Source organism: Lepidochelys kempii, chromosome 3, assembly GCF_965140285.1.
Source record: "Lepidochelys kempii isolate rLepKem1 chromosome 3, rLepKem1.hap1, whole genome shotgun sequence".
Taxonomy (NCBI): Eukaryota; Metazoa; Chordata; order Testudines; family Cheloniidae; genus Lepidochelys; species Lepidochelys kempii.
The window spans coordinates 174,448,866-174,473,709 of NC_136382.1; the positions used below are offsets into that span (position 1 = coordinate 174,448,866).

Below are 24,844 nucleotides of genomic sequence, written 5' to 3' on the forward strand. Positions count from 1 at the left end.
CCTCTTATAATCATGTAAGCTTGTTCTTCAGGTTAGCAGTGAGCGTCAGAAAAAGTTTTTCCAAATAATTATTTATTCTATGTTGTGTACAGAGGTTGTGTATGTATAAGCACCTCTTGATTCTACTTCTGCTGAAATCCTGAGCCATACTTCCATCTCCTCTCACCTTCACTATGACAACTCTCTTTTCTATAGCCTTCCATAGTCCTACCTCTTCAGGGTAAAGAATGCCTGTCTGCTCCCTCGTATAATGAGATGGCAACATTACCCCCATCCTTGAACAATCTTACACTGAGTAAGAAATTGCTGACCAATTCTGAAATTAGAGAAGATAAAACAAACAGCATGGTTTAACCTCCTATTCCATTAGAAATCAGTCATCTCACCTGTAAAACTATGGCTCTGATGAGGTAAGGATCAGCATTGCACAGAGCTCCTGCAAGAACTCCTCCTGCACTGCTACCTGTTAGTGCTGTATACTTTGGCTGAGAAAATCCTAGTTCATGCAAGAGCATTATACAAGCCTTAAGGTCGTGGAGACCTTTGAGTTTATTATGCATACATCCATCTTTATGCCAGCTCAGGCCTAACTCTCCGCCACCCCTGAAATTTAAAACAATTCAAGTCACAAATGTCACAGAGCTTATGTTTCAAATATTAAGACATCATCATCACCATCTGTGGTAATACAAAATCATGTTTTATTATCCATAACTAACCCTCTCTTCCTTTCTGTCTAGCTACATACAAACACCTACTCACTTCTTCACAGTAAAATGTCTGAGGAAAAAACCCCCAACCTAGTATGTGTGCACTGTGTCTAGAACTGCACATGCACCAATCTGCTTAGTGTGACTATTTCATAAGGTCATCACAGAAGGACTATGAGGGAAGGTCTGCCTGGGTTGTTGTCACAGTAGATCAGTATTTTAAATTACCAAAGTAGATAATATCACTTTAAAATTATATATACACACACACACACACACTTATAAATAATAAAAGGAAACTGTCAGGGAAAAATTACATTTTTCCATCTGTGTGTTACTAATTGATTAAACAATGAAAAATTAAATCAGTTTATTTTTCACCCATTACATTCATTGAGGTGTTGCCTTTCATTCAGTTTGAGTTAGGACACTAGGCAAATCTGTTTCACTTTCTGGTTCAGATACATTTGCACAGTGCTACAATGTGTGGCTGCAAACACTTCAAGGGAGAGTTTAATTCTTTTTTTTTAAAATAATACTTCATTAATATATATATTATTTTGTTAATCGTATGAAATGTCTCAGATATTTTTCACAAACCAGTAATTTTGATCTAAATTATCTTACAGCATCCTTTAATTTAGAACAAAATCCCAACTGAATGAATTGCCAGAATTCTTCATCTGCAATGTTATCATTGTAAAACAAGTAGGACCGGGCTAAGTCATAAGATGTTAACAGAAAAAGAACATGGTTTTCCATTGAGCAATATCAGAATATAAATGTAACTGGACTTAGAAGCTGATTTTATAGTTGAACTAGCCTTATGAGCTACAAATAATATTTCATTGCATTTTCCCTGTTAAAGAACATAACTGAGAAATAATGGAGTTTTCCTGCATCTTTGATCAGATGAATGAATTTTTTAGAACCAAATGAAAGCTGGAAAAAATGACAGCGATAGGATTGTAGCTGAACAGAAAGCAGAGAAGAGTTAGCCAAAAGAGAGACAAGAAATAGGTTATATGCTTGAATACTGTTTTAAAAAGGCAAATGCTTTTCAACAGATATAGATCAAACATGAATGTACGCCACTGGCCTGGGAATAAGAGGGTGATGGTAAATCCTTACACCATGAACATAATAGCAGAAATTATGTTTTTGAGCAAGGACAAGATATGACTTTACAGAAAATGACGTGTGTATTAGAGAAGCCAGATACTGTCAGGGCTAAACTGAAAAATCAAATACAACCATCCTGTAGATAAGTAGAGACACTCAAGCACTGTGCATGGATCTTGTGAATTTAACCTTATTTGCTTTAAGGCATTTGAGTTGTAATAGAATCACTTAATTACCAAAAAGGATACCTATAATTTTATGGAGAGATGGAAACGTGACACTATAGGAATGGCTACAGTACAAGACAGCAAAATTAAAAGGCTCTTCCTAGCTATCCAGATGAGTCTTAAGAATATTGACCATCTGCCTTACAAATAAAAATCTTTATTACATTATATACCTATAACTTACCTAACATGGCAATATGCTAATATCCAACCATCTTCAATTAGCATCAGATTCTCAGCTTTAAAGCTCATGTTCAAATCTATGCCATAAGCTCCATATACATGAACCAGAAGTGGTTTCCTGTGTAGCTCTTTAGAATTTGTATTATAAAAAACTGTAATTGGCACCAAAATTTCATCCTGGAAATGAAGGAGTATTTTACATTAAAGGATGTTTCAGAGTTCACAATGACACATGGCAATGAAAACGTCAATTATTTATTTTAAATGTGTTTTTTTTTATTACAGTAATTTTTCCCCCACTTAGATTGTACAAAGGACTCTTGAAAAATAAAGCGAGAGACTGAACCTCTGCTGGGCTGGTTTACTGACGCAGAGTATAAAAAGTGCAACACCTGAGGTGTTTTTAAAGTATCAAAGTACCCAGCTCTTCCATCCCCTTGTAACACCATCAATATGTATTATGAACTAATAGTTTAGCACTTACTGTAGCAACAAACTTGTTATTAACTTAACATCTCAACTTTTTTAAACTCAGAAGGTTAACTTTTCCCCCTTCTTGACTGATGTATGCTGTACATCATTTTGGCATTTTTTTGTTTGTCATAAAGACATAACACTAATACAATTGTATCATGTCATGTTCAGCTACAGCCTCTTAACTATAGCATACCAGCTCCAAGGTACACCAACTCTAGAAAAAACATTAACACTGCCTTTTCCTGATCTTTTTACTATAGCGCTGGAGAAAACACCTGCTATTCTAGTAAATATGGCACCAGTAGTTCTTTATGGTATTTATTCCCTATTCCCTTCCAGAAAAGTTTCTACAGAGGAGGTAGGGTGTGTGGGGAAGGTAGTGAGGAGGGGAAACAGCTGAAAAATCTTACCTTGCTCTTAGCTTCTAACCGTACAGTGTGGCAATTAATTGTAATTGGTGCCTCCTGCTCAACGAGATGGTTTTCCGCCAACGTATATGCAAAACGTTTAGGGGGTTGTACTGGGGAGGTGAGCTGAAAATAGCAAGTGCTGGCATTGTACTCAGGATGGGGTTCTGACTCAAATGCACAGGCCCATGCAGGTAACTGAGAAAATGAAGATTGTTAATAATCCCAAAAATGTGAAGTGAAACCTTTTACTGCTTTTATAATTATGTCCATTTTCTCCTCTCCAATGAAAAGAGTTGGACATAATGCTTAATTACCTCAGTTTGCATTTAACACAAGCTCCATGTCTTATACATTAAAATGTTTAATGAAACAGCATCAGCAAGTGTAAGAATTTAGCTAATCTTTTTCTAAAGCCACCTAATGAGGTTCAACAATGATTTAAAATGGAATATAAAACCTAATTCCAAAGTTTTTCATAGAGAGGACAAAATAAATACAGCCATATTCAATGGACCATTTAAAAATGGGAATACTGTATTAGCAAGATTTAAAAAAATATATAATTAAGATATTCTCTCTTTAGCAATTACCTTGTACGCTACTGTATTTTTTAACAATTTTCCTTATCTCATTTCCCCTGTGATATATCACTTCTTGTTCAACTTGTAATACAGCCAAGTCAATGTCACTTATTACTCCAGTGCCGTAAGTTGACTCAGTAGTGCTCAGCCACTTAAAACCCCTGCCTCTAACTTTGTTCCTGTGCTAGCCACTGTGAAGAACAAAACCTTTTCTTGGCACATCTACACTCAGAAACTCACTTCTATTATGTTTAAGATCTTTAACTCTACTAAAAATGAAAGGAATCAAGATTCATTCTTTGAGAGCAGCAGGGTCCTGTGTCAAGCCCCCTGCTAGACCACAACTTACTTTAAGTAATTCTGGTTAGCAGGTTGATAGAGGCTTCAAAAATTGTGCCACTAAAAGTCAAAGTTTTACAGAGAAATTGCAGTCCCTTCTCTGAACAATTGATTCAACTGAACAAGATAATTTAAGAAAGCAACAGTCTCAGTGACTGTGCTGAAAGTGTACTATATTTACCTACAGGAACACCATTAGGAAGGAGGTTTGCGGAGTAATTTATTGCAATAAGGCTAAGAATTCTTCAGATTTGTATTTTTGAATAAATACAAAGAAGCAATTTTAAAGCCTGTGGTTGAATTGTTTGTCTGCAGAAATTAAAGTATTTTGATGAGATAGAAATTAAAAGGAAAAAAATCAGAGTCAATGAAAATCTGGCATCTAACAACTAGGAAAAGGAGGAAATATTTATTTTTATCAAGCATATTGCAATAAACATAATTCTTCTAAATTACTTACTATTAGGGTGTGTCAGCATTACACATTGGTTTTCTGAATACTCTTTCAATATAATCTGACTTTGGCTATCTCAGTGGGCCAGATTATGATACCCTAATTCTCACTGCATAGTACCTCACACCACCGGTTGGCCCACTGAAGTCAATGAGACTACTACTTAACCTGAGTAAGGGGATCAGAAACTCGCCTTATGGTAACAGGTCTGACTGTAATATGAGATCACAGAGGACAGTAACATACACTGGAAAGTACAGACAATGGTATGTCACTCTTCTGGTATTCACAGCTTGTCTGTTGCGGACATTAATATTAATTTCTATTTTTATATTAAAAGCCAAATGTGAATGTCTTCACGTAATAAACCAATTATTTTAAAAATAAAATCTAAAATATACCTTAATAGACTGAACAGAATGAGAAACAAGAGAAATCACATTTAAATAAAGATGACCATAGCGTTTCAAAAACATCACACAGTGATCTCTGAACATCTCTAAGTCTATTAGCTTAGTCTTTTCTTGCAACGTGTAAACCAATTGCCAGTTCTCCATACCATAGGAACCAACTGGAGTCTTCATCAACTACAAAATGAAAAAAAACATACATGAATGAAATGACAGGAGTTACAAAAATAATGCATACGCACTTGGGAATTGTCATACTGGAAGGTGTTAATGTCTGCCATCAATCACAGACCTGGTTAAAGTTGATGGGCATGCTAACCATCCTTCCCTTCAGGCTAAATGGGAATGGAAGGAGCAATTAACTGCCCTTTAATATAGTGATTATAACTTGAGACAATAGGAAGCCACTGTCCAAGCAGGTAAGATGTGCGAGCTGAGGGGTTTCCCTGGAACTGAGGGTACAACTCAGGGGGAGTTAGAGGATTGATTGGTTGCAGCTGCATGAATCTGTGTGCGGGTGCTTGTGTGTGTGTGTGGGGGGAGGGGGGGGCAGGGAAACAGCAGTGAGTGTGGCCCTAAGGGGGAGCAAAGAGACAGCTTGTTGGGCCACAGAACTCACTGGAAAGACTGTAAAAAATGGCAAGCTAAGACATTGCCTGTTATTTGTTTCTACTGCATTTAGGGACTCTATATACATTCTTTGTAAACAGGATTGAATAAAAAAAAATCTGATTTGTATAATCAATTTCTCCTAGTAGGCAAAACAACCCAACAAAGTCATGAAAATTGGCTAACTGCTTGGGCCACCAAGGCAACTGTATAAACACTGGTATCTAGCCATCTCTGCTTTCAGTAATGGCTAGTAACTGATTCTTTAGAGGAAGGTGAAGTACCTTCAAAATAGATTTAAGCCAGTTGTGTGAATACTGCACATGCTTATTCAGTTTCTCTGACTTGAGTGTATATAATGAAGAGTGGTATAAACCAGACAGGCAGAATGTTGGCATCTAGTTAGATGTCTATTCCAACAAGGGACAAGACTTCCTGTTTATGTACTAAAACCTATAAATCAAGAAACTGAGCAGCAGTGTTTTTTTTAAAATAAACCTTGCAGTATTTTCTATGAGATTCTAAACATCTCAGCAGGAAAGTCAATAAAAAGATGAAGTGGTGTCCAAGAGGACAATGTATGCACTAAAGACCGGGAATCAAATTGGGTAGTTACAAATTTCTAATGCATATTGTAGAAATGTACATTTGTAGAAGTAAGGTTAGTGCTGATGCAGTGTGATAGACTGATGCCCTGCAGACTAAAATTATTTTTTTTATATCTAACAGCATGGACAATGGCAGTACAAATTTCCTCACACTGCTCAGCCAATGTGCTTCATCACTAACCTGTGGGTGGTATTTTTCCAGTAGACAAGCTAGCTAGCTAGAAATTGCACTGAAACCAACAACATGTTTTAATATAGGCTAAACAACCAGAGTAATAATTTTCAGCCATTACCAGATGGGCTAGAATCAAACTAGCATTCCTAAAGGTGAAATACTCCCATATACGGTTGTTAGTCCTTAGAGCCATGCAGTCCCCTACATGTCTAGGTTTTTTTTTTTTTAAAATCCTCTAGTAAGCTGTCAAACACAAATAAAATCAAATTTCTCACCCTTTACAGATAAATTAAAGTCATACTTCCATGTGATTTGTAGCAGGCATCTGAACCAATACAATACTTCACTCGTTTGTCAGAAGATTACCTTGTATTCCGCAGGTTCTCCGTAAGTAGTAAGAACGTATAATTCATCATTTCTGTGCTCAACATGATAAATGACCCCTTTGGTTCTCTGTTGTACGAGAATAGGTGAATTAAATGGATCGTTACAGTCAACCAACCAAACTTCGGAACTAGTCTTGCTGTTACTGTTGATGGTGAGAAAACGTCTGTCTTTTGTGCAATATATATCCACAAAAAATCTGCATTAAAAAGAGAAAAGGAAGTTCAACTCATGGATTCTTATTTCAAAAAATTCTCAGTTCTGTCAGAATCAAGTAATTCTATCTAAGTCAAGAGGAAGCATATCTAGTGGTTAGGCCAAGGAATGGGAAGTTCAGCACTCCTGGATTCTAGTGGTAGATGTGTTGTCTCCTTCCTGAGATTCAGAAAAATGCACAGTTATAAAAAGCTGGAATCCTCCAAAGCAACAGTGATGAGAGGCAAGTTTTGAAATCAGCTGGACAAGAACAGATTTTCTTGATGTTTTAGGCGAACTGGCAGCTCATCGAGGAATAACCACTAAATAGGCTCAAAAGATGCAAAAAACATATTATGAAAGAACATCAAACTTGCAAACTCTTCTGCCCAAATGAATGGCTTAGTAAAGCATTCGAAATCATCATCTAGAAAACAGGAAAAACTTAACTTTGTTATAGGGAGTAGTGAGAGACAAAGGGTAATGGCAGCTGCTTCAGAGAAAGACAGTGAATCAAAAGTAAACACTGGCTAGTTGTTGACAAACTGCAACCACTGTTATATATTTGCAGCAAATATTGTACAAAGGTTGTCATGTGAGGTGTCTACAAAAAGGTTATGATTTGTTGGTTATGATTATGCTATCTGTACGTATGTATCATTTTGTAGTTGAAGTTATGAATATTGGCTATGTACTTGTATCTCAATGTGTTTTGATTCTAAGTAGCCTCAGTGAAGCATTTGGTTAGCTTCTTGAGAAACGTCTATTCTCAGTAAGTGCCCAGTCAAGAAACACTTAACTGACAATGAACTTTGGGAGACGCCAATCCATACCTGAACTTTCCTGGGAACATTCAAACTAACATGTAAACAATGGTGTCGGCCTGTAAAGAACTGAGTCATGCATGGACATGTGACTTGCCCATGTGACTCCAAACTCCATCTTGCTGCTGTGAATTCCACAGTAAGACAAAGGGGTGTCCTTTCATGGGCAGAGGATATAAAAGGCCCTGAAAACTCCTCCATTTTGTCTTCAATCCTGCTTCTGACCTCTGGAGGGACTTTTTCTACAAACTGAAGCTCTGAACAAAGGACTGAATGACCCATCCCAACTGTGGATGTACTCCAGAGATTTGATTTGAACCTGCAGTTTACTCTATCACTGCTACAAGCCTGAACCAAGAACTTTGCCATTACTGTATGTAATTGATTCCATTTAACCAATTCTAGCTCTCATCTATATTTTTTCCTTTTACGAATAAGCCTTTAGATTTTAGATTCTAAATGATTGGCAACAGTGTAATTTGTGGGTAAGATTGGACTTGTATATTGACCTGGGTCTGGGCTTGGTCCTTTGGGATCAGGAGAACCTCTCTCTTTTACTGGGGTATTGGTTTCCATAACCATTCGTCCCCATAATGAGTGGCACTGGTAGTGATACTGGGAAACTGGAGTGTCTAAGGGAATTGCTTGTATAATCAAAGTCTTTTCTGTTTGGCTGGTTTGGTTTGCCTTGATGTGCAAAGGAACCCCAGCCTTGGGCTGTAACTGCCCTGCTCTAAGCCATTTGTCCTGAACTGATACTCTCAAAAGTGTCCCACCAAAGGCAGCATTGTTACACTAGTATGAGACACAATCCAACTTTGGCTGAGATGCTTAAAACCACTGAGGAAGGAAATGACAATTTTCTTTTCTTTAAAAAGAATATGAGGAGAATATGAAAAAGACCACGGTATGCATCCGATGAAGTGAGCTGTAGCTCACGAAAACTTATGCTCAAATAAATTGGTTAGTCTCTAAGGTGCCACAAGTACTCCTTTTCTTCTTTCTAAAAAAGAAAATGATCTAAATGAAATCTGGTGTGGCAGAAACAAGAAAAAATAAATTTCCTGGAACAAGTAGAAAGAAAAATCTTGGAAGCAGAACACAAAACTCAAGACACAGGGGGACTAATAATCACCCCCTCCCCGCCCCCCCCAAGTTTGTGACCTACAAAACTACTTTAGAAGTAATAACATCTGGCCTTTGAGATGGTGCGATGCTGTGGAGGTACTTAATATTTTCAGTGGGTTCAGTCTGACTGGGGCAGTGATTGGAATGGGAGGGGAGACTGGCATTTTGGTTTGAATATTAGGATAACCTTAGTTGGATCCACTTTGGGATTGACATTGGTAAATATGGGAAAAGAGAAAAGGCATTGTACGTGAGACATTCTGAGCTGTACTGCCTCTTCTTCACTTGCGTGTGCTGCATTCTTCTTAACTGCAGAGGTTTGTAAAAATGTAAAATGAGTTTTAGAGTCATTTCACTCTAGTGGATGTCAGTATCAATGATGCTTTGAGACTCTGGTAATAGGCATGATACCAAAACCTTAGACAGTGTCCTATCAGCCGCTACCAGATCACAGAAAACCAACTGAGTTCTCAGTGTGATACTGTATCTAAGGGGCTAATGTGATCTTTTGATGCATAACCAGAGGAAGCAGGAGTAGGGAGGTGGTATTACCTGGTATTAGTGATTCTATTACTGGAATACTGGGCCCGCTTCAAAAGAGGGGGTTGAAAAATTGGAAAGAGTACAGAAAAGAGTTATAACAACTTGAAGTCTAGAAAACACACCTTATAGTGAAAGACATAAAAAGCTCAGTGTATTTAGTTTATCCAAGAGAAGATTAAGAGGTGAATTGATAACTCTCTACAGATACCTACATAGGAAAAAGATTTCTGATAGCAGATGGCTCTTTATTCTAGCAGCTAAAAGCCTAATGAGAGCCAATGGTTGGAAGCTGAAACCAGATAGATTCAAACTAGAAGTAAACTGCAAATTGTGAACAGTAAGAATAATTAACCACTGGAACAACTTTCCAAGGGATGTGATGCATTCTTCCATCACTTCAAAGCTCTACATTGCATGTCTTTCTAAGACGACATATTATAGCTCAAGCAGAAGATATGGTCTTGATGCAGAAGTTACTGGGTGAGGATCTATGACCTGTGTTATGCAGGCAATCAGACTAGATAATCATTATGGTCCTTTCTCTGGCCTTAAAATCTACAGATAGGAATTAACAAAATCTTTAAAGAGCATTTTCAGGGCTTTAATTTGACTGTGCTGGTAGTTGTCTTCCCCACACCGTCTGTGAATGTTCCAGAGTTAACTACTGTTACTTGTTTGCCTCTCCCCTAGTTCCCCACGGTCCTGCTCTGGTTCATTCCCTTTCCTCCTTTGTGGTGGGGTTAGAGCTTCTAGACTTTGCAGAGAATAAGCCCCCTGGTTACCCATTGCCTACCAGAGTGGAGCACTGCACTCAATCAGCCAGGATTCCATGGAGGTCAGGCCGTAAAGTGTTCCATTCCTTTCACAAAAGTGTAAGGCCCTAGTTTTATTTTTTTAAATTATATTATTAATCAATCTTAACATTTCTAAGAAGCCGAATGCTGCAAATCTCAAGAGCTCACCTGTTCATCTACATCTTCCTGACGTAGAACAGTAACACAGGAGAATTCTTTAACTTCTTTTGCCCACAAAGCAAGTGGTTCAGCTATGCACTGAGCTAGAACATGAACCTTTACACTCAGCTTGCTGTTTGATTTACAGTAATGACTGTGACCCTCAGAACCGTGTCAACAATTTACCCGTGGGGAAGCGTCTGGTCAGTGCAACTTGTTCCGCTTGATTCTGCCACCTGCTTTATAGTTTTATAAAATTGGATGTATAAAGCGCAGTTGGAAAAAGGATCTCGGTTATTTCATCGCAGTTGTACAGCATCAGCCATGCTCCCGTTAAAAAATTATTTCTTTACTGAGAATGTAATTCAGTAAGACAAAACTATCAACATATTTACAATGTACTGTATAAAGCTAGGATCCTCAGAGAGACTAGATCATGCTGTAGGGCTGGAAAACTAGCTCTGCAGTCAATTTAGCAAGAATCTGCTTTTCCTCCTAAACCACTGCTTCCAGAAAGGTTACTGAAAGGTATGCAGTCGACAATAGTTTGATCACACAACGGCTTCACTCGTAGACTACCATAGCACCAAGGCTTAGCCCAAACATTCTTTTTTTAACAAATGTAACCCACACTAACTGTAGAAAAAAATGCTACTGGTTTTCACCAAAGAACATCTTGACCTGAAACTGACCTTGACATTTATGAACCACTAAACAGGTAACCGAGGACAGTTAAATTTAAGCTGATCACAAATCGGACATAGTACATTATCTCCAAGCACACCTGATAATCAGTAACAGAAAAAACAGATTTTACATGATTTAATACATAGCGTGGAAGAAAACATTTTCTAGATTTTCTGAACAATTATGTGTTTATATATTTTATGAAAATTATTATGAATTATAATTCAACACATACAAGAATATATAAGGGATAGTTTAATATGTTTGATGAGAGATATTACCTTGGATCTTGTTCTGTATAAACTATCTCAGCATGTTTTCTATTAGCGAAAGTGGCCAGAAACACCTTATGGCATACAAGGTTCTTCTGACTGGTGTAGAACAGAACATCATTTGTAGCCCATTCTGAAAAAAAGACAAATGCAAGTGAACTACACCACAATATTTTGTGTTATTGAAGGAGTAAAGAAAAGGAAATATTTTGCCCATCCCAAAGCAAGTTTCAGAGGAGATTTGTGAAAAAGTTTGATCTTGGGAATCTAATCTGAGTTTAATTAAGCTAAAAGTTGTATTTCTTTTTTCCTCAATTAAAACTTATTGTTTTCTGGCCATGACGTTAATAGTTCTGATTTGGCTTAAAGAGGAAATCCAGGCTTCTGTGGGTCAGCACTGAAACATCCCACAGCTGTCCATTATCAAGCATTTCCCTTCTGACTTATTACACATTATGCACTTGGAGAAAACACTTTGCATGGGCATGCCAGCTCCAATTCTGTACTGCATAGAACCTCATGAAGTCATTTACACCTGTGCAAGGTGGGTGTGAATAGCTGCCATTCTGATTAAGTAATGTTTTGCACAAGTATACATGGTCACACAAGGTGGAAGACACTGAAGAATCAAGCCTATTTTGCTTTTCCTTTTATAGATTGAATCGTCTGGGCAGATCACCTCAGATTCTAGTCACAATGAGGGAAAATATGCCAGTGGACAGTTCAAGGCACTAGAACAGCCTATGTATGAACACCTACTGAATGGTCAATCTGCTTTATTCTGATCAGTAAATTAGGAAATTTTGCCCAGAGTTTTGCAGTTCATAGGCTTAGCCAAAAGATCACTGAATACAGGATAACGCATCTAAAACCGGTCTCCATACTGGCCAAACAACAATAATAATAATAAAAATAATCAATCAGTATGGACATACATATGGTGTAACAAAGCAGTACACTCTCTTTACTGTATTGCTCTAATATGCTGTAAAGGCAAAGAAGGTTCTCCACTTCCATTTCAGTATTGTGTTGTATATTTTACCAGCAAAACTGAGAGGTAGTAAAGTTTCCTAAGTTAAATTAAAGGCCCCGGGGTCCCAATCAAAGCCTATTGAAGTCAACAGAAGGACTCCTAATTGACTTTGGGGGCTTTCAATTGGGCCCCATATCCTGAAATCAACTGGAACTGCAGTTGTTCAACATTTTAAAATGTATTTGGCACTTGGGTCCTAATTTTCAGAGGTGCTGATCACCCGCACCACTGACTTCAGTTGGAGCTGCAAGTGCTTGCTAAATCAGGCATGAAGGTCCTGATCCTGCAAATGTTTATGTATGTGAATAACTTTACACACATTCACAAGCCTACTGAACTCAACAGGCACATTCACATACATGAAGTTAATCATGTGCATAAATGGTGGCACGATTAGGAACCTTGTGTAACAAAGGAATGCCCATTGAACTAAATGAGCTGCTTTTGTTTGAATTGCAAAAAGGACAATTGTGTAGTATAAAAGACAAACTTTCGAGCCAGTAAATCTTTGTAATCAATTGAGAACCCTGCTGCAGTTTTAAAACGTGTGTGTCTTGATATGACAAGATAGGTAAAAGATATCACCTTACCTACCTTGTCTCTCTCCTGGGACCAACACCGCTACAGCAACAGTTCTTTATAGTGGATATCAATTTCAACACAGCAGTCCTTTATTTTGTTTAAAATATTATTACTGATTCTAAGTTGCAATATATGGAGCATTTTATCTTGCCGTTTTGTGTATTCCACATTACATTTACAGACCACAGTAACTCCTCACTTAAAGTCATCCCGGTTAATATTGTTTCCTTGCTGATCAATTAGGGAACATGCTCGATTAGAGTTGTGCAATGCTCCCTTATAAGGCCATCCTTTGGCAGCCGCCTGCTTTGTCCACTGCTTGCAGGAAGAGCATTCCCTTGCAACCAGCTGGTGAGGGCTTGGAACCAGGGTGGACCAGCAGCCCCCCGCTCCCCTAAGTTCCCTGTGCAACAGCGGCCCAGCAGGCTATCAATTGCCAGCAGTTCAGCTGTTCCTCCCTCCACTGCCTTGGAGCTGCTCTCCAGAGCCTCCTGCTTGCTGGGGTGGGGGGTGGAGGGCGGGGGAGGACAGGGAGGCTAATGTCAGGGTGTCCCCCTCCCCCCTGCTCCCCGCTTACAGAGCAGGGGGGACACAGGACAGGGCTCAGGGAACTTCCTGGCAGCAGCTGCTGTGGTCTCAGCTTGCTGATTAACTTAACAAGGTAGTGTACTTAAGAGTGGTGTCAGCCTATTTAAAAGGGAAATGCGCATCTCTCTCTCTCTCACACACACACAGGGTGTGTGGCTGTCTCCCCTCCCTCCATTCGTGCTGCCTTGTAGAGTGTGAGGCTACATTAACAACGAGTTAACCCTTGAGGGCTCAGCCAATTGCTAGTTCATCATTTAGCAGTAAGGCATTCCCTGGGAAATATCCCACCCTCTGACTCCATCACCTCAACCAAGTTTCACAATCATCATCATTGCTGTGTAAGTATTAAATTGTTTGTTTAAAACTTATACTCTGTGTGTGTGTGTGCATATATTTATAGACTTTTGTCTGGCAAAAAAAATTTCCCTGGAACCAAACCCCACCCTATTTACATTAATTCTTATGGGGAAATTGGATTCACTTAACATCGTTTCGCTTAAAGTTGCATTTTTTAGGAACATAACTACAACGTTAAGTGAGGAGTTACTGTACTTACCAAAACTAAACACATTTGGGATAATATATTCCACCATTGGTAACTTCTCAAGTTTCGTAACAATACAGCTTGACTCTTCAGAATTTGAGCTTTTTATGCTGGTAGCCATATACCTCTGATCTGGGGAAATTCTGATGCGCTGAATAATCGCATCATGAAAACCAAGATCTTCAGTACTGAGTAACATCTCAACACTTCCTTCATCTAGTACACAAAGAATACAGACAATATTATCCAAGAATCAGCACAATGAATCATAAAAGTTTATATTCTGCTAATGATATCCAAAAGTGGAATTTATTAGCATGGAATAGTTCAGGTGTCTTAACATATGTTAATAAACAGAATCATAACTGAGTTTAATGGCATGTGTGAAAAAGATTTTGTTGTTGCTATTTTTAAAAATATTTTTTGATTTGTAAATTTGCCTGAAATGGAGACCATACTTCTGAAGGAAGGTTTAACTTTAAAGTTCAAATTTTTGAGGTATTTGTGTGCAATGAGAGGAGAAATATTTTTCACCCTTTTGGAATTAAAAAAATGGGTGAATTAATTTTGCTTAATTTTTTTCCTCAGCGAAGTGGTCTATTTTGTATAAACCCAAAGTGCTGACTGAAAAAAAAAATCCAGAAATTTATGACCACGTGAAAACAAGAATTTATCATGGAAGTCTCAATATAGCTTTTGCTACTAATGTAAGTTGATAAATACCAGGGAGGGAGAGGAGTTATTTAAGTTAAGTGCCAATGTTGACACAAGAACAAATGGATATAAACTGGCCATCAACAAGTTTAGGTTTGAAGTTAGACCAGAGGTCCCCAAACTGTGGGGTACGCCCGGAGGGCATGGAGGAACGTCTGGGAGGGGTGCAGCAGGGCCTGGACCAATCCATATGGGATGTGGAGAGGGAGTGCCACCCAGCCCCGCTCCAGTCCCACCCCCAGCCGCATCCCTGGCCCTGCGCCTGGCCCCACCCCCAGCCTCAGTGCGGCCCCAGTCCCAAGGCTTGGGGAGGAGTGGAGCTGCACCTGGCCACGGGTCCTGCTGCCAGCCCCCACCACAGCCCGGCTGGGGCTCCACTCCCAGTCTCAGCCCCCAGCTGCAGCCCCAGTCTTGACCCCCTTACCCCGTCCACATCCATGTCCCCGCTCCCGGCCCTGGCAGGGGGCATGGATGGGGTAAGGGGGGGCTGCAACCTCAAAAGTTTGGGGACTGCTGAGTTAGGCAAATGTTTCCAACAATCAGAGGAGTGAAGTTCTGGTACAGCCTTCCAAGGGGAACAGTGGGGGCAAAAAACCTAACTGGCTTAAAGACTGAGCTCGATAAGTTTATGAAGGGGATAGTATGGTGAGACTGCCTACAATGGTATACAACTGATCTGCGACTGCTAGTAGCAAATATGCCCAAGAGCCATTGATGGAGCACTAGATGGGGAGGGCTCTGAGTTACTACAGAAAATTCTTTCCCAGGTGTCTGGCTGGTAAGTCTTGCTGATGTGCTTAGGGTTCAACCAACAGCCATATTTTAGGGCTGCTAGGCGTTTGGTTTTTGACCGGAATGCCCGGTTGAAAAGGGACCTTGGTGGCTCCGGTCAGCACTGGCGACCAGGCCTTAAAAGTCCACTTGGTAGTTTAGCGGGGGCCTGGGGCTAAGGCAGGCTCCCTACCTGCCCCAGCTCTGCATGGCTCCCAGAAGTGGCCGCCAGGTCCCTGCGGCTCCTAGGCGCTGCCCCCTCCCCGAGTGCTGGTTACGCAGCTCCCACTGGCCGGGAACCACGACCAATGGTATCTGCGGGGGGTGGCACCTGTGGGCACAAAGGCAGCACATGGAACCTCCCTGTCTGCCTATGCGACTAGAGGCTGCAGGGACCTGGTGGTCGCTTCCTTGGAGCTGCAGTAAGCGCCACCAGGACCCTGCAACCCTACCCCGGAGTCTCCTCATACTCCCCAAACCCCTTGTTGGATCATATTAAAGAAGTTCTGTATTAAAATCACAAATGAGTTTGATTCCCCATAGTTTAAATTCTAGGGTATTACTAATTAAGAGGTCTCTTGGTTTTTGGTACTGTTTCTCTCCCTCTATGTGTGAAACTTGCAAGCTGCTAATTGTGTTAGTACATTCTAAGACAGAGTCTGTTCTCAAAGCAATACTCTAACAGAAACAGCATCCAGAGACTCCCCACCCTTTTGTTGTATTAACAATTGTGATTAAAGTAGAGATAGAGGATGTATGTGGATGGATGCTTGGTGTGGATAATAACTGAATGATCAGGGAGGTGCTAAGAATCCAGTGTCCATGGGCTGAAGAAGGCGTCAAGTGGAAATAACCAGAGGACCCCCGCAGGGCAGACTGGAATCCACCCAACAGCCTCAAGAATGGGAGAACCAAAGAACAAGGTAACATCTAGCAGCACGGAGCCGTCAGGAATGTGCTATCTGCTGATTGATTCAGCAACAGCATGATGAAGCAATTCCCATAGACTGGCATAGGAAGACATTCCTATAAAAATAGGACTCTAAAAAGTGAGAACTTTGGGGTCTGATTCTGCAAACCAACTTCCAGGAGCACCAGATGAGCATCTGACAAGGCCCTGCTCCCTCCTCATGTCCAGGCCACCTGGCCAGTGGCTTGGCATGAGCAACTCTAAGGCTGGTAACTATGATAACAACCTTGCAGAACCTGTGTGTGTGTGTTTGTATGAATGAATGTGTGAATAAATATGAGATTGAATGGAATGCTATAGCTATAACTAACTGCTTGCTATGATTCTTTCTGTATTCACAATAAATGTGGTATTTTGCCTTTTTCCCTTTAATAAGATCCTGCTGGTTTTTATTTTATTGGTATAACACCCTCACATCCCCTGCCCCATCCCAAGCTCTCAACCCCCGTCACACCCCAACTCCCTTGCCTAGCCTAAAGCCCCCTCCTGCACCCCAAACCCCTCATCCCCAGCCCTCATCCCCCCTGGACCCCAACCTCCTGGCCATCCCAGAGCCCCCTCCTGCACCCCAAACTCCTCATCCCTGGCCTCACCCCCAGCTGAAGCCCTCAGCCCCCATTCCCCCCGAACCTCCTGCCCCAGCCGGTGAAAGTGAGTGAGGGTGGGGAAGATCAAGCAACAGAGAGAGGGGGGATGGAGTGAGTGGGGGGCAGGGCCTCAGAGAAGGGACGGGGCATGGGCAGAGCCTCTGAGAAGAGGTGGGGTAGGGGTGTTCAGTTTTCTGTAATTAGAAAGTTGGCAACCCTAGCCATATTTGGGGTTGGGAAGGAATTTCCCCCCAGGTCAGATTGGCAGAGACCCTTTCCCCCTTCCTCTGCAGCATGGGGCACAGGACACTTGCTAGTTTAAACTAGAGTGAATGGTGGATTCTCTGTAACCTGAAATTTTTAAATCATGGTTTGAGGACTTCAGTAACTCAGCCAGAAGTTATGAGTCTATTACAGGAGGGGGTGGTTGAAGTTCTGCGGCCTGCATTGTGCAGGATGTCAGACTAGACAACCTTATAAAGTTTGAGACTTTTTAATATGTGTAATCATATGACATTAATCCCCAGTTACTGTGCCATTCTTCTTTCTCGATTCTGGAATCTGAAACTTTTACTACTTTTATAAAATGTATTGCTTAAACATTTTATTATGTAAAACACAATTTTGAGCTATTTTTGTTTTAAGTTTTTTTTTAAAAATTAAGTAACAGGGATGATTAAGCTTGAAGCTAAGTAAAGTATCCTAAAGTGTCAATGCATGCGGAAAGATCTGAGCAATTATAATGTCCAAGAAATATCTTACCAACACTTGCTTTTGAACGAAATATGCAGCCATTTTCTTCAAAGTAAACAGAATCCCCAAACCTAATCTGTTAAGCACAAAACAGACATGTTGCCAATATAGGCAGAATTATATCATGGTCGGACCTTAGAAGTCAAAATATTTCCTAAAAGTTACTACAAACAATCTGTTTTCTTTCAGAGTAACAGCTGTGTTAGTCTGTATTTGCAAAAAAAAAAAAAAAAAGTACTTGTGGCACCTTAGAGACTAACCAATTTATTTGAGCATAAGCTTTCGTGAGCTACAGCTCACTTCATCTGTTTTCTGCTGAGGTTATATAGTACATGAATAGGCCTATGGTTTTATGTATAAATAAAATCTAATTCAGCAATATATGCATAATATTTTATATATAAATAAGACAACAAAATATAAAAGATGTGCTTGATACACTTAAGGATTTTGTTAGCCATATTCAGAGGAATGAAAGGAAGTCACACACACAAAGATTTTCTTTTTTTAAGTCAATATACTGTAACACAGTGCTCACCAACCTGTTGATTGCGATCAACTGGTCAATCCTGGAGCATCGGCCAGTCGATCGCGATCTCCTGGCTGCTAAAAGTCTTGCGGTGCAGGGGCTCAGGCAGGCTGCTTACCTGCTGTGGCCCCACACTGCTCCCAGAAGCGGCTGGCACGTCTCTGCAGCCCCTGGGGGAAGGGTGAGTGTGTGTGTGTGTGAGAGGTAGCTCTGTGTGCTGCCTCCGCCCCCGGCACCGTCCCCATGGGGTCGGCGCTTGCAGGCGCAGGCAGTGCATGGAAACCCACTGCCCCCCTCCCTCCCAGGGGCTTCACGCAGAGACGTGCCAGCAGCCATCCACTTCCAGGAGCGGTTTGGGGCCACAGCAGGTAAGCAGCCTGCCTGAGTCCCACTGCGTTGCCGACATTGAGCCGCCTGTGGTAAGCGTCTCCTGGCTGGAGCCTGCATCTTATACCCCCTCCTGCACCTCAACCCCCAGCCGAAAGCTCCCTCCCAGCCCCCGCACCTCCTCCCACACCCCAAGACCCTGCCTCCTCCTGCACCCAAACTCCCTCCCAGAGCCTGCACCCTTCACCCCCTCTCACACAATGCAATCCCAGCCCCCTCCTGCACCCAAACTCCCTCCCAAAGCTTGCACCTGTCACTCCTGCTCTTCAGCCCCTTGCCCCAGGCTCAGCCAATGCACACCCCAGAGCTGAGAATGTTGCACTGATTTGTGACAATCCCTGAAGGATTTTTGATCTATAAACCATAAATGACACTAATAAAAAGTAAAACTCATGAAATGTCCAGTGGATTCTGAGATTAGGTGCAGTGTGACCATATGACCCCTGCACCCAAACTCCCTCCCAGAGCCTGCACCCCAACCCCCTGCCCCATGCTCAGCCTGCACCCCTCCACACACACTCGGAACCCCTTGGCCCCAGCCCAGAGCCTGCACCCCCTCCTGCACCCCAACCCACTGCCCCAGCCCAGTGAGAGTGAGTGAGGGGGAGAGCAAGCGATGGAGGGAGGGGGGAATGGAGTGGGTGGGGCACAGCCTCGGGGAAGGGGCGGGGTAGATCCTGCATTGATCTTAAATTCAAAAAGCCATCTTGTGCGTAAAAAGGTTGGAGACCACTGCTGTAAGAAAGACATTTCTCTGGTAACTACACAAGCAAAAAGCATTATCCTATGAACAGATGACTTAACAGAATTACTCATTACCCAAGCACATGTTATTTGCCTTAATCCTTGTGCCTGCAAACACTTATGTACCATTAAGCACCGGAATAGACTCACTGAAGTAAATAAAAGCTATAACAACATTTACTAATAAGTAATATACAAATAGGAAAAAGTATGCTAACAACTTGGGTTCAATGGGACTATTCACTACTTAACATTAAAATACTCAGAATTGAGTTTAAGGCTCGAGGCCTAAGGGCCCAATCCTGCAAACACATATGCATGTGCTTAACTTTAACTATCGCAAGTAGATCAATTGACATCAATGAGACTACTCCTGGTATTGAAGTTAAGTGTCTCTAGAACTGGAGCCTAAGAGAACAAAGGTCTTGTAGTTTATGTCATCCTATCACTGCATGGAATCAAAACTCCACAATTCAGATACCATTCCCCCCCCCCACCCTAAACTTAATAATGGGTGAAAGCATTTAACTCTTCTCTTGTATCATATAATCCACATTGTTTGCCAAAAGGCCAGTTTAACTTTATCCTATTAGTTTATTATTGCGTCTATTGACTGTGGTGGCATTAAGACTGCTGTTCACGTAAAAGTAGTCAGTTAGATCAAACATACTGCAAGCATATTCCAGACTATTTTATTCATACTTTATAACTATCAAAATATTTAAAAATCAGGACTATGAACATATAACAACTTAACCAAAAACATGTAGTGTAAAGGCATTTCATAGTAGGAACAACTTAACTGACTCTTACTTGTACTAAACTATGATGCATTTAAAAAATTTTTTTGCCACTCACCACTGGGCTGCTCATGCCGAATGTATACTTGTTGTACATTACTTCTAATTTCTTCTTGATTCTTTCTGCTGTATCCATATATCTTGCTGAAGTTACTTTCCAGTTCTCCTGCTCTGATTTCAAAAGATCCTGGTACAAATACGTCAATGCAATCAAACTCTGATTTTAAATGTCCAAAGTTATGGTTGGATGCTCTTTGTCTATCAAGGTCACTTTGCATCACTTATGCAATATAAATCAACTTAAATTGGCTGGGCTGAAATCCATCTCTTTGAAAATCATTTTCAAGTCACCCTTAAAAAAACACCGTCAATGTAAAACAATAACTCATATTTCTGTCTGGAAATATTTCACCTGCTATGTATTTCAAGTAACACCTAAGATTCATATTATTGGAAAAAATTAGAATTTTTTCTCTGCTTTTTGTTTGTTTATTGCATGCATTAGACATGCACACTGTATAAACCATTTTCACTGTTTCCCCTCTACAGTTAGTCAGATAGGTCTTGATCCTTCAGTTAAATCTGTGCAGGTGCAATGGGCTGCCAGTAGATCCAGTTATGGATATAGACTGACTAGTCTGTGTAGACAAGGACAAGTTTTGTTAAGCATTGTGTCAGCTAGTAGTGGTTAAATCCTGGTCTAATCACTCTGGAGATTCTTTATGCAGTTCTATCCTGATACCCTAATAGTATCTTTCCAGCAGCTAGTTAGATTTTAGGAAAAAAGCTACAGTATACTGGGGGTACCCTCTGAGACCTTATCCACCCAGTAGCCTCCAAGACTTTATCTACTTGCTTCCCAAGAACTCAGCTCAATGCTGAACTGGTCACTGAGGTGTTTTTTTTTTAATTGGCATACAATCAAACTATGCTTCAGCTGATCAGGCTCAAGCATAGGGCATGGGTACAGGGAATATTATACACCCAAACTTACACAGAAACTCCCTTCCTTTATATACATGTATACATCACACAGCATTCCCTATACATTACATCACTCATTTTGGGTGGGATTGGTTTGGTCACTTTGTAGGAACCAATTCCAATTTACGCTTTACCTCATCTTGTGTACCAGGTTTATCTTGTCCATGGTTATCTTATCCATTGTAAATTGTTCCCTGGATGTTCCCCCTTATCTGTTTCCAGCCAGCTGATCCATTTACCTCTGATGAAGTGAGCTGTAGCTCACGAAAGCTTATGCTCAAATAATTTGTTAGTCTCTTAAGGTGCCACAAGTCCTCCTTTTCTCTCTAATTCTGTCTCCCAAGAAATGAGGCCTCACACACGTCCAATTACTCATGTCAAGCCAAGGCTATACAGCAATAAAACTGACCCAACTGTGTACTTAGCTATGGAGAAGTACAGAAGCTGACAAGTTGAACTATGTCATTTGTCTCTGAGTATAACTGAAATCCCAATTCCTATCTCAAACCCTTTTGGAAAAAAAAAGTTTCCTTAACATTTGAAACAGTGTGACTGTCATTATTAATATAAGGGTCATGATAGTTGTTGGCATTATATTTATATTTAAACTGCATACCTTGCAGGAAAAGAATCTCCGTGGCACAGTGTGCCCTCGTGAGTCTGTGTTGTTCCATGAATTTCCCAAACACTTTGTAAACTGAAATTCTTGGACTTTTATTTGACTGCAAAGCGCTATTACGGGATCATAGTTACGGTTAAAGTAGTATCGGAAGCAACCAACACTGAACTTCAGAGTCCGGAGAAAAGATTTCACAGTCCGATGCATGGCGCCCAAATCTTCACTTGACTGACTGTACTCACTCTGAACTTTCCAAGAATCCAAATTTATGTCGGATGCAATTAAATTGGGTACCTGATATGTTCAGGGTGAAACGGAAGCAGGGACTTCTTCAAATGTGAACGCTTTAAACCGAAAGGGGCAAAAGATTCAGACTGAACGCTGTAAACTTTAGTTACCATGCGAACGGCAGGGAGAAGAAAAGCAAACCTGCAGCTGCCTCCCCTAGCCCTTTTCAAACAATTCGTTTGTACACTTAGGCAGCGTGTTTCTCCCCCAGGCTGCAGGCTCGCACGGCAGAAGGGCAGGCTCTGGTGGGCCCGGCGGTGGGAGGGCCAGCCGCAGCCATCCTGCCGGGCACTTTCCTGTCCAGATGTGTCACCAGTTCAAAGAGCTTCTGAAACGTGAGAGAGTTTCAAGGCTCACTGAACTGCACCGACACAATTCTTCAGCCCCGGCCAGTGGCGTTAAAGCACCGCATGGAAACACGCCCAAGCCTGCACGAGGAGGAGGAGGAGGAGAGCTCAGCGGCTCCGAGATCCGATCCACCCAGCCGGTCTCCGAGCGCTGGGCACATGCTGACCGCCCACGCCTCCAGCCGGCCCAGGCAGCCGCCGCGACAGACCCTCCCCGGCCTGCTGCGGGCAGGACAGAGACCAGAGAGGTCCTCGCTCGCCCCCGGCGGGGCAGCTGCTGGAAGTGGAACCGGCCGTACAACGGCTCCCACGCCCGGCCGGCACTCGCCCGCTCCGGCACTGGGGAGGAGCCGCGGCTCCCGCCACTTGAGACTCAGCCCGCCGCCGCCCCCGACCAGGCGCGCAAAGATGACATCGTGGAAGAGCGACTCTATCCCGCGCCGAAGCCAGAGACTCACTTGATTTTCCTACCCCCTGAGCTGCCCACAGTCAAGATGATGGCGGGACGCAGACAAAGTCATTCACTGGCATGCCCATAGCCAAGATGGCGTCCGAACCAATACCTCTCTCGATACGCGGCTACCAGCAGTCAAGATGGCGACCAAAGCTGTGCGCTCTGTCGCCATCTTGGTATGGGCAGTTGGCCAGACAGAGACTTACTATAATCCTCCAGGTTGTTGGTTTTAAGACATATTAACGGTTTCTTTGCTATTTTAGCCCAATTTCGTGCCTTGAAACGTTTGCTTTCGGGCACCTGCCCCTTTCGATAACCGTAACTTCATAGAGAAAAGTGGATATGTAACAAATGGGTTTTATTATCGCGGGATGCTCCTTGTAGTAACTCCCCCGAGCTCCTCAAGGTTACAGCAACCCAGGTGAAGTGCCGTATAGGTCAGGGCAGAAACATGCAAGACAAGATTCATAGGAACCTTCTTGCCCTTATCAAAGATGGCTGCTGCCGTCCCTCCTCCCGAGCCTGCGCTGGGAGGGCCTAGCCGCAGCAACTGGAAGCGCAAGTCCCTTCTCTGGGTCGCTGAGCGCACGTCTCCTCCACCCCGCCCCCCTCTGCTTAGCTCCTCTCTGTCTATCCCCGGCTGCTGCTCCCCGCCCGGGGACGGGTCAGTGAGCGGCTCAGGGCTTGTTTCCCCTTGAGCCCCTGGGGGGCTCCCTCAGGTCTTCCCTGCCTGCTCCCAGCAGCCTCAGCATGACTGAGGCTACAGCCTGGCCCGGGAGCATCCCAGCTCCTGTTGCCAGCTGTGAGTCAGGAGGAGGAAAAGGAGAGGGAGACGCTGAGGAAGGTCCGAAAGGAAGGAAACAGGGAGCCGCTAGAGCCCGGTGGAAACTGCTCAGAGAGGTATCGCGCTACTTTACATTTCCTCAAGGCCCTTTCCTCCCAAGGCTGCCGCAGAGCCTGCTAACCTATGCACAAGGCCACTGACATGCAGCCACTTCTGGGGTGGAGGGCGGTAGCTAGGATATCGTCCCATGGCAAAGCTGCCTGTACTGGGGGAGGGGGACTTTGGTCACACACTGTTGATGAGCCCTGCACTTAGGAGAGTGCTTTCCAGGGGTGCTTGAATGTCCATGCACAACAAGGAAGGATGCAGTTTTTAAGGGCTGTTCTGAAAGATTCCCTAATGCTTTCAGTTGCAATTCACCAGGATGAAGGGCTAAGATAACATCACTGGGATCTAGGTTTGTGGGCACAGGGAGTTTAAGTGTTTCAGATCTAGTGCTGAGACCACTAAATCGCCTCCCAGAACACACACTGTGCACTTCCGTAGCAACATGCTTCACCTAAGAGCCACAAAATGCCATGCAATCACTTAGCTTGTTTTCGCAACATTTTGGTACGGTATATTTGCAATGATTAGGGACCTACAGATCTATGACTATTCAAATGAGTGGAATATTAAAAATGGCATTGAAATACAAACAGTGAAACCCTTCACCACAAACTGAGAGAGTCTTAAAAATTAACTTACAATTAAGGCTGTAGTGGTGGACCAAGGGGCATTAGTGCCCATTCCTGCAGGCAGCCCCAACTTCATTGGGGCTCTCTACAGATGCCAGTGTTTGCACATGCAGAGCAAATTGCAGGCTCAGGGCCTTAGGACGCAACTGTTCTGAGCAACTGGAAACTAATGCCTCAAAATAGTATATGTACTGTTAACTGGCATTTCTATTTTTCTATTAATTTTTATTTATTTTTCATAAAGAAACAAAAATGGTAAATGACCTACAGCTTGTATGTTTTCAAATACCGCATCCTGGGCTTGCCAATAGAATTATGGAATTGTGCAATTTTATAGC

General features: G+C 42.0%; 2 protein-coding genes across 2 annotated transcripts in view; one reads left to right on the top strand and one right to left on the bottom strand.

Moving 5' to 3' along the window:
• Positions 1–23,408, bottom strand: part of PREPL (prolyl endopeptidase like) — a 30,696-nt gene extending 7,288 nt beyond the window's left edge. The window contains 11 exon segments of the mRNA XM_073339103.2: positions 387–603; positions 2,244–2,419; positions 3,130–3,324; positions 4,905–5,090; positions 6,672–6,888; positions 11,301–11,424; positions 14,051–14,254; positions 17,843–17,909; positions 20,352–20,480; positions 21,894–22,193; positions 22,196–23,408. Coding sequence (XP_073195204.1) covers positions 387–603; positions 2,244–2,419; positions 3,130–3,324; positions 4,905–5,090; positions 6,672–6,888; positions 11,301–11,424; positions 14,051–14,254; positions 17,843–17,909; positions 20,352–20,480; positions 21,894–22,193; positions 22,196–22,297 — 1,917 coding nt within the window. The 5' untranslated portion in view covers positions 22,298–23,408.
• A 64-nt stretch (positions 23,409–23,472) lies between these two features.
• Positions 23,473–24,844, top strand: part of CAMKMT (calmodulin-lysine N-methyltransferase) — a 342,431-nt gene continuing 341,059 nt past the window's right edge. Inside the window, exon 1 of the mRNA XM_073339105.1 lies at positions 23,473–23,885. Coding sequence (XP_073195206.1) covers positions 23,736–23,885 — 150 coding nt within the window. The 5' untranslated portion in view covers positions 23,473–23,735. The remainder of the gene's footprint in view (positions 23,886–24,844) is intronic.